The 12,759-nt window shown below is 58.8% G+C and overlaps 1 protein-coding gene across 12 annotated transcripts in view; it reads right to left on the reverse strand.

Moving 5' to 3' along the window:
* Positions 1–538: 538 nt before the first annotated feature.
* Positions 539–12,759, reverse strand: part of CROCC2 (ciliary rootlet coiled-coil, rootletin family member 2) — a 62,793-nt gene continuing 50,572 nt past the window's right edge. For 2 of the 12 annotated variants that reach the window (XM_045066885.1, XM_045066884.1), the window contains exons 29-33: positions 9,872–10,021; positions 9,690–9,768; positions 6,084–6,263; positions 4,979–5,156; positions 2,366–4,427 (exon numbers count right to left, since the gene is read on the reverse strand). In XM_045066885.1, the coding sequence (XP_044922820.1) occupies positions 4,415–4,427; positions 4,979–5,156; positions 6,084–6,263; positions 9,690–9,768; positions 9,872–10,021 (600 nt within the window). In that variant the 3' untranslated portion in view covers positions 2,366–4,414. The other 10 variants (XM_013051878.2, XM_045066894.1, XM_045066892.1 and 7 more) reach the window with 10 other exon arrangements.

A 12,759-nucleotide genomic window follows, 5' to 3' on the forward strand; every position in this document is an offset into this window, starting at 1 on the left:
CGCACCTGGTGGGGTCCCTGCAGGGCTGGGGTCAGGGACCCTGGGTGGGGCTGCGTGTGGGGCGGGGCTGCATGTGGGGCGGGGCTGCATGTGGGGCGGGGCTGCATGTGGGGCGGAGCCTGATGGTCTGCCCCTCCCATAGCTCCCTCTCCAGGAGTTCCCAGACCTATGTGAAACAAGAAACACATAACCCTAACCCCAGGTAACCCCCGTCCCCAGCAGCTCTGGGAACAAGGCTAGGAGGTTCTAGGGCCATTGGGTCCAGCTCTCGTGGAAGCCCGCCCGGCCTTGTTATTACACGGTGAGGCTGGATGGGGTCTTGGCACAGCTGGTCCACTGAGGCAGAGACGGGCACACCTAGCTCAGGATGACAGCATTCCTCACACGAAGGGACTGTCCTTGAGTCCTGGGCCCACTCGGCTTCTCCCCTAATGTGCAGCAAGGAGGAACGGCCTCCATGGAGCCCCCATGCAGCTGGACACCCACAACGGGATGGCCGCTATTGGTCTTAGGGAAATGACCAGAACAGGCTTCCACATTTACTCCCTGGGATGTTCACTGCTGCTTCATTTGGTCAAACAACAGAGAGGAATTAGAAACACTTTGAGCCAGAGAATCGCAGGGACAGGCCAAAAATGGTTACAGGTTGGCTCAGGTTGGGGCTCTGTCTTCGGGTGATGAGAGACCGCTGGGTGCGGGTAGGGCCCTGCAGCCTCACCCTCCTGCCCCTGGCGCAGGGGCAAAGCCTCCACTTCCAGACTGTGCTGCAGCCTCCAGGGACAGCCGCCACAGGAGGGCTCCTGTGGGGCCCAGGGACTGGCTTTTTGCTGGGAGGTTCGGCAGCAGGTGAAATCATGCTTCGGTGGCATTTTTAATGGTATGGGACAAAGCTCAGAGTAAAACGTTGACTACCAGTCTTTCGAAAGAGTATTCGTTGCAGCGTCTACTGTCTTTGGCCCCCCAGCCACCGGCCTGTACATGTGCCAGTAGAAAGAACTCAAATTTTAGGATCTGCACTGATGGCTTATGGGTGGTGGTTTTCTTATTATATGTTTTTTGTAAAATTTTTATTTGCGGGGCACCCGGGTGGCTCACTTGGTTGGACCTTCTCCTCAGGTCATGATTTCAGGGTCCTGGGATCAGCCCCATATTGGGCTTCCTGCTTTCCTGCTCAGTAGGTGGGCCTACTGAGTAGGTGGGCTGCTTCTCCCTCTGCCACGCCCCCTGCGTGTGTTTTCTCACACTCTCTCTGACAAATAAATAAAATCTTCAAAAAAATTTTTTATTTGCAGTTATTTAAAAAATATGAATGTTTTAGAGGCCGGAATATCAGTGACCCTGATTCCAGCTGGCCTCCTTGGTCCTGTGGCCCATTTCCTGCTCCAGCTGTGGTGGGAGGCTCTGCCTCCCTCAAAGGCCGGGATTTGTCCCCTCAGGGTGCCCCCTCACCCTCTCCTGCTTGCTCTGTGCCATGGGAATCATGACCTTCCTTGGGCCCCCAGAGTGGCGCTTTCTCTGTGGCTCTCCGGCTCCCCCCACTCCGTCTGCCCCCACCATGCTGTGGGCACTGGGCCTGTTCGCTGACTCCTGAGAAGGCTGTTGCCCCAGATGCCTGGCGGTGCCCCCGTGAGAGCTATGGCGTGCTGGTGCCGCCCCCCATTGCCGAGAGCTCTTGATGATGCCGATCTGGGCCATACTTCACAGAGGATTCCCCATGCCGCTGTGGGGTGGAGTTGCTCCATTTGACGGGACTGAGGCCAGAGAGCCCGTCCAGGATCACACAGCTGCAGGGGGTGGAGCTAGGGTTGGTCCAGGGCTGATGACCCCCAGACGGATACTGGGGCTGCCGGGCTCTTCCAGGCTGGAGGCCTCCACACACCTCGGCCAAGGAAGAAGCTGGGAGCCTTTCCCCTCAGCATCCAGGGAGGGCATGAACAGCCATCCAGCCCTGGTTCCCGTGCGCTCTGCCTGGCCCCTGCCCCAGGATCTCACCTCCAGGAGGGTGGGGTGGATGGTGCGTGTGAGGACAGGAGGAGGCCCAGCCAGGCTCCAGCACCCCAGGCACTGGGCCTCACCTTGCTTGGTGTCCCCAGCCTGTCTCTGTCCTCCAGCAACAGGACGCTGGGCCTGCAGCCTCACTGGCCACATGGGTGTGGGGCCTCTGGGCATCACCTGGCCTCTTGCTGACTGTCCTGTGGCCTTGGTCCAGAAGCAAAGCCTTGTGGAGTCCCCATCTCCTCATGTGTCAGCTGGTGCTCCAGGGAGATGCTGGGGAAACAGAGCCTGGTTCCTGGTTCCACGGGAATTTTCAGTGTCCTACTATTGGGAGGCTTAAGAAAACACCAATTTACTTCCATTAGGAAAATCTTTTTTTCCCCAAGCATATGACTTTATGTTGAATAAATAGAAATAACATCTCTTACATGGATTGAACTATTCATTAAAATATGCAGATCTTGGAGGTCTCACAGGTGCTTTGAACATCCCTCCTGTGCATGTGGGGAGAGCATGGACTTCGCCATAGAGAATTCCAGTCGGGTTATGGGGAGCTTTCATTTTATTTATTTTTTTAATATTTTAAAAACATTTTATTTATTTATTTGACAGAGACACAGTGAGAGAGGGAATACAAGCAGGGGGAGTGGGAGAGGGAGAAGCAGGCTCCATGCGGAGCAGGGAGCCTGATGTGGGGCTCATCCCATGACCCAGGGATCACAACCTAAGCAGAAGGCGGATGCCCAACGACTGAACCCCCAGGTGCCCCAAGGGAAGCCTCCTTTTTAATACCGGGGAGCCACCCTGACCCATCTGGTGTCTGCAATGCACCTCCCTCTCACCCATGAGCATCTTTGTAGCTCTTCTGGGCTGGGAGCTATGGTCCAGAGAGACGACGCATGTGACAGCTGTGGGTGCCACAGGCAGGCAGAGAGGAAAGTGCCCCCACACACCTGCATCTCCAGCCTCTTGTCCCTTCCTCACACCCCCATCCCTTGGGTCCTTCTGCTGGGGGTGGGGGCTTGGGGGTCCATCTGCTACCTGAGGGCCGCCCCTTCCCTCTCATGGCCCCACTCTTGCCCATTCTGCAGAACACTCTCCAGCAGTCAGTGTGCGGCCGCCTGCTCCCCTCCCCCACCTGTGATCCACCCTGATGGGTGAGTATCACATGCAGATACCAGTGCTAAAACCTTCTTTGCCCACAGTGGCCATTGTTAATTGTCCCCCAGCTCCTCCCCTCTGAGCCTGAGCTGAACTTCAGAATCCTTTTCAACCCAATCCCCAATAATCAGGCAGAGCAGAGAGCAGACCGAAGCCTGTTGCCAGTCTCTCTCCAGCCACTGCTTTTGTACCCTTTATGCCCCGTGGTAACTCCATCCCTGTGTTCACGCAGAAAGCAAAGCCCGACCAGCAGCCTGCTTTAAGCTTGAGGTCAACCTGGCAACAGACAGCTGGTGATGGCCCATCTGGGCCACGGCTACAAAGCCCGAACTCCCTTGGCTGTGCCCACGCCCCGGAGGGCAGCCAGCACCTGTGGCTGCAGACCCCACTGCCCAGCCGTGGCCCCACATCCTCTATGAGAGAAGCCGCTGGGACCAGTGTGAATGGGGCAATGAGTGAAAATGCCAACAGGCCACTCCACAGAGGATCAAGATGGCTGCCTCGGTCTCCCAGCAAGTAGGGCTGGGTTCCCACAGGAATTTTCCCAGAGTTTATAGGCTGGAAAAGTGGGAGGCTCTGTAACAGCCTGAACTCTCACAGGCTGGGGCTTCTCGTGGCCCGTGAGTCACGGGGACTGGCTTCTGAGTCATTTCTAGCCACCTGCCGCTGGGTCGGGCCTGCTGTTCCTGGATATAGAAGGTCCCGTGGCCTCTGGATGTGGGGAAGTGGTGGCTGGGCCTCGCAGGACATTATGTTTTTGGCTCCAGTTGGTGGAAATACTTTCCATGTGTTTCCCCGTGTTTATAGAGCCAAGGGCACGGAATGCAGCCTATGGCCACGGAGGCCGGCCTGCCGGGGCCTGGCTCCCAGGGTTGGCCCAGACCAGTGTGTCCGAGCAGAAGCAGGGCCAGACAGGTGCGGGCTATGGGTGGCTCCCTGCGGCGGAGGACTGTCCTGGAGCACAGTGTCCTGTGGGCTAGGAGGAGCGCTATGCTGGGGGAGCGGCAGAGCGTTAGTGACACAGGCCCCCTGGGGCGGGAGTGGTGGGCTCGGGGCTGGGGCTGCCTGCACCACACTCTGTGAATAGCATGAGGCCCTGGTTTTCCTGGAGGGAGCTTCGAGGGGCCTGACTGCCCATCATGGCTGTGGTGGGCAGGCTGCCTGGGGCCATTCTGCAGCCGGGCTCACTTTCTGGCCCAGGCGGCCTGGCTGAGGCGGGCTTGTTGACGCCGAGGCACCTCCTGGTCCAGCTGCTTCTTCAGACTGGCCACCTGGGGGCGGGACAGGAGCTCAGGTGCGGGGGCAGGCCCAGCTGGCAGGGCCCCCAAGCACGGGGTTTTGCGGAGCTCTGTGGCTCCTGAGGAGAGGAGCCATGTGTGGGAGAGAAACATTGGATGGTGGACAGGCTCACCAGCTGCTAGACAGGGACAACGCCCAAGTGTGCGGGTCCTCAGGACAGAGGCAGTTGTGTGCAGTGGACAAACCTCTTCCCTTCGGGCCATGAAAGTACTCAGAATGATAAGGAAATTCCTGTTCCTTGGCTTCTTGGTTTGGGACATGGGCTCGTGGGTTCAGGACACTAATTTGGGGGTGACACTGGGTGTCACTTTACTTTTCTGGGTCTCAGTTCCCTCAGGTGTCAAATAAGGGTTTTGACCCCATGGCTCTGAGGTCTCTGATGGCTCAGGGCCTGAGGGTCAGCTCCAGCAGGTGCGTGTGGGGGGTTGGGGAGACAGAGTAGGTCCATGCCCAAGGCCACATACACCACTGTTCTTGCCTCCTGACTCTGACCTCTGATCCAGGAACTGTCATCACTACTCACCTTAAGGGCACAGAGATCCTCCCGGGATCCTCGCTCTGGCCCTCGGTGAGCCGTGGGAGTGACGGGATGGAAGGGTGAGAGTCCCAGGGTTGGCTGGATCCCCCAGTGGCGGTTTGGGATCCCGCTGCTGGAGGGCCTTCGGCTGGGGATGCTGGCCCATCTGCACCCCTTCCTCCACCTGGACACGGAGGTCTGGGCCCATGTACTCCTCCAGGCCTGTCACTGGCTATGGGTGGGTGGGGGTCCCAGCACCACAGGGCCTATGTAGCCTGCAGCCAGACCCCAGGATGTGGCTCGGCCTCTGGGGCCAGGTCTTGCTGCTGCTGGGCTGCCAGCTCCCAGAGCCGTGGGTCTCAGGCCGGTTCCCGCTCCACTCTCTGGACCTGCTGCCCTCCTATCAGCGTGTTGCACGGAGTCTCCCCAGGCAGGTGTCCTGCCTTCCCCTTGGGGCTGCTAGCCCTTCCTCCAGCCCCCAGCTGGCTGCACTACTGTCTGCAGGGCACAGGCCCCAACCTGGCACTGGCAAGCAGGTCTAGAGGTGAGCACATGTTCACACTCCGGGGTTTTAATGGCATCCTAGTTTCTGCCTGGCTGGACCGGTGGGTCCTGCTGGTGTCACAGGCCGACTCTCTCCCCTTGCTCCTCTTGCCCAGTCATTGTGCAGAGGGAGGGGGTCTGCCCAGCAGGGGCAGATGCCCCCAGCATGCAGAGGGGCAGCCCCAGGACTTGCCCACAGGTCTGCCCTGACCCTGTGTTTCACGTGCTCTTCTGGTCTATGCCTCACTCACGAGGTCCCCTGACCATGCTCCCAATCCCATGGGGCCTCGGAGAGAAGACCAGGAGGGGTCCCTCGAGCCCCCGCTGCTGGTTCCTCCTCTGCCTATGACTTGAGCTGTGACCCTGGTAGACCCCATTGTCGTCTGGGGCTATGTCTTCTCATCTCTGTGGTATAGGAATGGTCCAGCCTGTTCTTCCCATCTGCATAGGCAAGTTTGTGGGGTGGTGGTGGTGTGCAGCACTCTTCTGAGACCCAGACACTCCTGGACTCCCCATCCTCTCCCCCGTCCCCAGGCTGGAGTGCAGGAAGATACTCTGGCCCGCTAACCTGCAGCTGCTGGTTTGGCCTCAGGGCCCTGTCCCTGTCCTGCCTCGGTCGTTCCTTCTTGGCTCCTGGCCGGGCTGTGTCCCCTTCCTTCCTCAGCGTGTTCTGCTCCATCTGCAAGAGCCCAGACAGCAGAGCTTGCGGTGGCCTCCTGGAAGGTGTGTGGGGTCAGGCCAGCCTTCACTGTGGGGATAACATACAGGGCTCTGGAAAGGGCTCTGTGTCTCCTGAGAGCAGGCTGGGGAGGGGAAAGGTCCTGCACCGGGGAGAGGGCTGAAGAAGGAGAACAGGGTGGCCTCCTGCGCCTGGCAAGGTGCAGCCCCCACCCCCCGCATCCCCTGCCCCACGGAGCCTCAGTCCCCTGCACTCAGGTTCCCCCAGCCAGCTCCCAGGCCCTGGACACACTGATCCTGTCCCAGCAAGCCTGTGTGCCCACCATCTGTCTTCCCTGGAGGTGCAGTTTGCCCACGCAGAACCCCCTCTTGGTGACCCTCCCCCTACGCCAGGCCCAGGGCCCCGGGGTTAAATATCATATGGAGGAGGAGGCAGACACTTCCAATGGGAAGGCTCGTAGGGGCTCCTTTTGTCTGTGGCAGGTGATCCTCGTGGAGGAAGAACTGCCGCCCCAGGTCATGCCTTGTGGGTGCCTGACATGGACGGTCTCGTCCCCGGAAGTCCCTGGATGGGCAAAAGGCCAGTCCACAGCTGGGGTAGGATCAGAACCCAGTGCCTGCTCTATGAACCAGGCCCCCTCCACTACCCTGCTACGGCCGCCCTGTGGGTCCCTGTGCGGGGTGGGGGTGGGGTGTCTCCGAGGGCCTCCAGGCTGGCCCTCCCTTCTGTGTCCTCCTGACCCATGCTTCTGCCCTGGGGGCTGGTCCCGCAGAGCATGGGAGACCTGGTGGCCTGGCCCACTGGGAAAGTTTGCGGTCAGTGATAGGAGGGTAGCGTCACAAAAATAAGGACTCCTTTCTTCTTCAGCTGTCAGAAAAACAAAGAGTCCACTTCCACTGAAAAGGGAAGTCCTGTTTCTTTAAAAATCCAGCTACGCTCCTGGAATCATATGTTAAAAAGAGAAAAGTGAAATCCAAAATAAATAAACGGCCACATCCGGGTTTCCCCTCCTGAGACACCAATAAAGGGTTTATGGGTTTGGGGGCCCCTCACAGCTGACCTCCTGGAACTCATTAGCTGTTCCTCCCCTCCCCGACCTGGGCTGCAGGGGCCCCCCAGCTGGCTCTGGTGCCCTGGGCAATACCACTGTGGCCAGGCCACTGCTCCCAGCAAAGGCCATGGAGGCTCCTTCAGCCCAGCGGCTCAGCGGCTGGCCCGCCCTCCAAGACAAGCAGGATTCCTGGGACTACAGGGGCTGGTCAACCTTCATTCCTGGGAGGGCAGGTGGCTCTGCAGGGACAGGCTGGCCAGCAGCTTCCAGTGACTGTCCTGACCTGTAGGCCCGCATCCTGCCCCTGATCCCATTCCCAGGACCTCTGGCCCCACTGCCACCCCACTGAGCTGACCACATGTCCCGCTTGTCCCTAAGTCCATGTCAGCTGGACAGCATGTATCCGGTGGCCAGGGCCTGCCCCAGGAGAGATGTTCGTGTGTGCCTGGGAACACATGGACGGGCCGACACTCTCCTGGCGGTTCTGGGCCCACAGTGCCCTCGCCCGGTGGTGCGTGTTGCTCAGTGCTTGTCTGAGAGCTGCCGGAGACCAGGGCCGGAGACTGCACTGGGCCTGGGCTGGCCTTTGAAGGCAGCTGTCATTCTCACAGGGACTTGGCTGCTCCTTACTCGAGAAGCAGCCCTGTCTCCTGACCCTGCTGTGGCTGGTGGCCTGTCTTTCACTCCTCAGTGGTGTCCACGCCTTTTGCTGTATCCTCTGTCCTCCAAAGTCTGCGAGCTTGGGAACCCCAGCACCTGTCATTCATTCCATGGGCTAGCACTCGGTGTGGTGAGGCCACGGCATTCCCTGGCCCAGATGAGAGTGCCTCGCATAAAGCTGGTCTATGCAGGCCTTGGTGAGCAGAGGAAGCAGTGGCCAGCTCCGGGATCTCCCAGTTTCCAGGGGGCCTCTGAGAGACAGTAGCCAGACGCTGCTGCCCGGAGCAGCCATGAGCAAGGAACGCCCTCCCTTCTGGGTCTGGTTCTCTCTACGCAGGTGAGCCCACATTGGCACAGCTCCCCCACACCTTTGCCGGGGCCAGTGCCACGGAACACTGCAGCGCCGCTCCCTGTTCTCCTCCTTTGTGTCCGCTCGTAGGGACTGGCAATGAGGGTCTCTGTCCAGATCCGGCCCAGACATGGTCCTTGAGGACCCTGGTCATGGTCTGGGTGGTGTCCAGGGCAGCAGGACACGTGCATATCCTCATCTCAGCGAAGCCTTGGGAATGCCACCCTACTCTGGGGACCGCGGCCGAGGCCCTCAGCCACTCCTGACGCTGGGACTACTGCTTTCCCACTTTGTGGATGGGGTCACTGAGCGCCTCAGGCCCCAGGTCGTCAGTCCAGTAAAGGCTGTCCCCAACCTCCCCTATTTCCTCCACATTCCCCACTCTAGTCCCTGTCCTGCCTGTCTCTGGAGCAGGCTTTGAGGACATCAGAATCCCAGGGCCCACAACATGGCTGGTGCCCTCCGTGGCAGGCAGCAGAGGGGGCAGATCTCACACTCACATCCCTGTTCCTGTTTCTGGGGGGCTGAGGCAGCCCTTCCAGGACAAGGGAGCTGCCCCTTGGACGACAGAAAGCCATTTCCTTTCTCTAGGCACCAGGAAAGTGCTCTGGCAAACTCCACCTCCAATTTCAACCTGAATGGCTTCGCTTTGGCCTGTTTTGTACATGGAGACCAGATCCATTCACAGCTGGGAACAGTGTGACTGTCAGAATCCCTGGCCAGTGGGCCCCTGGGATGGGCCCTGCCCCTCAGCCTCGCTGCTGTTCCCTTTCTTGCTGCAGGACTGGGGGCCTCTGGTCGCCCTGTCCTACCTTGCCCCGTGTGGAGACTGCTGGGGTGGCAAGAACGGCGTCCCCCTTCACCACGGTGCGTACCCCACCGGTTGCCCTGGTGCAGTCGGTGGGGCCCTGACCGGGGGCCATTTCCAACACGGACAGCAGAACCCTGGGCTCCAGGGGTCGGCAGTGAGCCAGGCCACAAGGCTCCCCGCAGGGCTCTGGCTCAGATACTGGGACAAACCGGGGCCATTTGCTATGACCTGTGGTGCCTCCGCAAGGAAAGCAGAAGTAGCCGGGGTATCACCAACAGGGAGGGAAGTGTTGTGGGTTACCCTCCAGTGCCAGTGCAGCGCCTCCCGCAGCCTGTGGCGGCCGGGACCCCCCAACGGGACGCCCCTTTCCCCGCCCCCCTGGAGCTGCGGGCCCGCCCACCAGCCCCGCGCCCGCGCAGCTCCGCGAGCTCCCCCTGCAGGCGGGCCGGCTCTTGCGCGGCGTCTGCTCTCGCGGGGCGCGCCTCCCTGTGCGCTGCGCCATGCAACCCGCTCTCTCGCCTCAGGCTGCGGCTGCTGAGAGCCTAGGCCTGGCATCCAGGCTCCACTGATGTCTCCCCCTGAGCTGCGCGTCCACAATCATCCCTCTGTCGTAGGGGCGCTTACTGTGGGCAGGCCTCGGGCCTGTGACCCCTCCCGCCTCAGCTTCCGTGTGCTCTGGAGGTTGATGGTTGTCTGGGCGGCTCTGGGTATGAACACCTGCCTCAGGCATCTCCCAGAGCCTCCCTTCAGGCCCCCCAGGCGGGTGATTGCCTAAAGGGAATGCCCTGCCCTCTGGGGTCACTCACCTGTGGCAAGGGCTCCCTCGTGCCCCCTGCCTCCGGGCATCTGTGCTCCAGGCAGGTGACCTGCTCTTCCAGCAGCTTCCCTCTCTGGGCCAGGCCCTGGCCGTGACTTTTGCTTTCATCCAGGGCCCTGTGCAGAACGTCCAGTTGCTCCTAGGGAGAGGAAGGCATAGGGTCTCCTGGAAACATGGCTCCCTGGGAAGGAGAAGCCCAGGGCGTCTGCTTGGGCCACAGGTCACTGGGAAGAGGCAAGAACAGGTCAAATACAACATGCACCCATCAGGTAGTTTAGGACAGAACTGCGGTGGGGAGGGGGCCGGGGTGCAGGACTTGCTGCGAGGCTCCACTTGGCAGGTCCTTTGCTGCCGCCAGAGTGGCCTCAGAGGACACACCTGGCATCCCCCGCCCCCTGCTTCCAGCCCTTGGAATGAACGTGACAGTCCCCCTGAGCTCATGGAGACTGTGGTGCTCACCCCCCCTACCCCACTTTCCCCACTTTCTGCCTCTACCAGCTCGTGTTCCCCTCCCCTCGCCCTTCCAACCCTGCCCAGGAATGCTGGCCCAGGACACCTACCCCTGCCCCACAGACACCAATAGCCAGGCCCCTGGGATGGCCACAGCCCCTTCTCCTCCATCCACAGCATTTGTCCCAAATGCTGGCATGACTGTGGCCCTGCTTCTGGAAGAGGTGGTTTCAGAGGAAGGAGGGGAGCGACCCCCTGGCAGACCTCATGGGTTACCCTCTTGGGCGACCCCATGGGCAGAGTTGGATGTACTTCCTTTGGTCTCATGCTGTAGTACTTTAGAAAATGGACAGTGGGGAGGCCAGTGCTTATGCCTAAAATGGCAGGGTTTCACCCTTCCCTGCGAATTTGGAAACTACCATTTTCTGTCTGTGCACATTTCTAGGAGAAAAGCAGAGTTTTCCTTCAAATATGGCTTAAATATTTCATGGTATTTTAAAGAGGCCCAAACCACTTATGTGAAGCATTGTGCTTCTCTTGTAATGACTCAGCTGTTACGGAATCCAAATTAGCCGTTATAATTGAACGGCGAAACCCTTCATGCACATTGCCCGATGCGCCACGAGTTCTCCTTCCTCCCATGGCTTGGGTTCTGAGTCCTGGTGCTGCTCGAGATGTGGTTTAGGCCAGTGCGCCTGCACACCCAGGTTCAGTCTGAGGGTTCAAGTAGCCACAGGAAAGTGGGAGCTGCAGCCCCATGCAGGTCCTGCCCTCTGGGGGCCCTTGGGCCAGTCCCAGGAGAGCCGGTGCCAGGCAGCGCTCAGATGTAAGGGGAACTTGGTTCCCCCGACTCTAGGCTCCGCCCCGTTTGCCTGCCGGTTTGTCCATCCTGGTGTAAACCCCTTCTGCTTTGACCATTCCAGCCTTATCACCCGCTTTACTGTTGTTTTTCAAAATTTCCATTAAAAATATCAAATGCCTATCCTTCTCCGTATACTTTGCAATCATGGTGCCCTGTTTCCCTCCAAACATACCATTAAAAAAAAAAAAAAAAAAGACAAAACCAAACCAACAGAGCAAAGAACCAACAAACAACCTACAAATCAGGAACATACACACAGATCCAGCCAGAAGCTGATCGAAAGACCCTACTGCCTCAGAGCCTCACGCTCTCCCCAGTAAGATCTGTTGCAGCAGCAGGAAGAGGCACACACGTCATCATTCTTTTAAATAACCCTTGCATTAAGAAGTAAAAATGAAAACTCCTAGAAAACCGGTAAAAAGAAAAAGCATTCACGCCAGAAGTCGGTGGCATGCCCACCATGCTACAGGTGGGGAAAATGGGATAACCTGGAATGCTCTGCTGAGAGACAAAGCCCACACATAAACCTGTCACCTACTCGTTTTAGGAAAGGAGAGAGATCACAACACTATTAATAGAAGCCACAATGAACAACTGTAAGTAAAAATGAGAGGAGAGATAAAGCTGATTCTTTGAAAAGACCAATAAAACAGACAAATGGCTGGTGAGTAGAATTAAGAGAAACAAACAGGAATCTCCAATGGCGTGAAACAGATGTGGCCACAGATACAAATACTGCAGAACCTCGGGTGTCCAACAGTTCCAGCTCCAGGTAGGACTCGATATGAATAAAATGTGGAATAGATAACACACGTGGGGCCTCGACGGTGCAGTTGAAAATAGGAGCAAGAGGCCTGAAGATGGTAAAGGTCGGAGCAGGCAGGGGACGGAGTGACTGCAGGCAAGGGAACGGGAGGAGCAGGCCCATCCCATGCACCCTTTCAGGGAAGCTGAGTTGGGCTGGGCAGTGACATAGGTGACAGAAAAAGGTGGAAGGCCCACCAGTTCATTGTATGAAGAGAAAATCATCGGAACACCCAAACTTGAAGAAATTGGACACCCTGCAGGGCTCAGGGCATCACATCCGGCCAGGAGGTCCCTGCCCACCTGTGTGGCCCGCCCTGCCCCATCTGTCAGCCCAGGAGCTGCTGGAACTGGATGGATGCTCGGCTGGGCCCCGGGACCAGGGTTCTGGAGAAGAGGGGGTATGTGAGCAGACCACAGGGTGGCTCTGGACAGTTTGAGTGGCACTAGTGCCACAAGGACCCCGAGAGCCCCTCTCTCCTGGGAAGCTGTAACCCGCCTCCGATGGGGGTGGGACTCCACTGGTCGCCTCTCCCAGGGGCGTCCGTGCCCCCTGCCACACTTGCTTGGAGGCCACCAGCTGCCTGCAGGACCCCCGCGTGGGGTGTGGGGCGTGTGTCCTGATGCTCTGGGCCCGGCTCTGCATGGTTGATCTGTTGAATTCCCAGGGTAGCCCTGGAAACGGGGAGGGGTTTGCTCTCAAACAAGAATCTTACTGTTTGCATAGCACAGCCTACCATTTAATTAGAAAAATATGTTTT

This window comes from Mustela putorius, unplaced genomic scaffold (genome assembly GCF_011764305.1).
Source record: "Mustela putorius furo isolate JIRA1106 unplaced genomic scaffold, ASM1176430v1.1 tig00003869_pilon_pilon_pilon, whole genome shotgun sequence".
In the NCBI taxonomy this organism is placed as follows: Eukaryota; Metazoa; Chordata; class Mammalia; order Carnivora; family Mustelidae; genus Mustela; species Mustela putorius.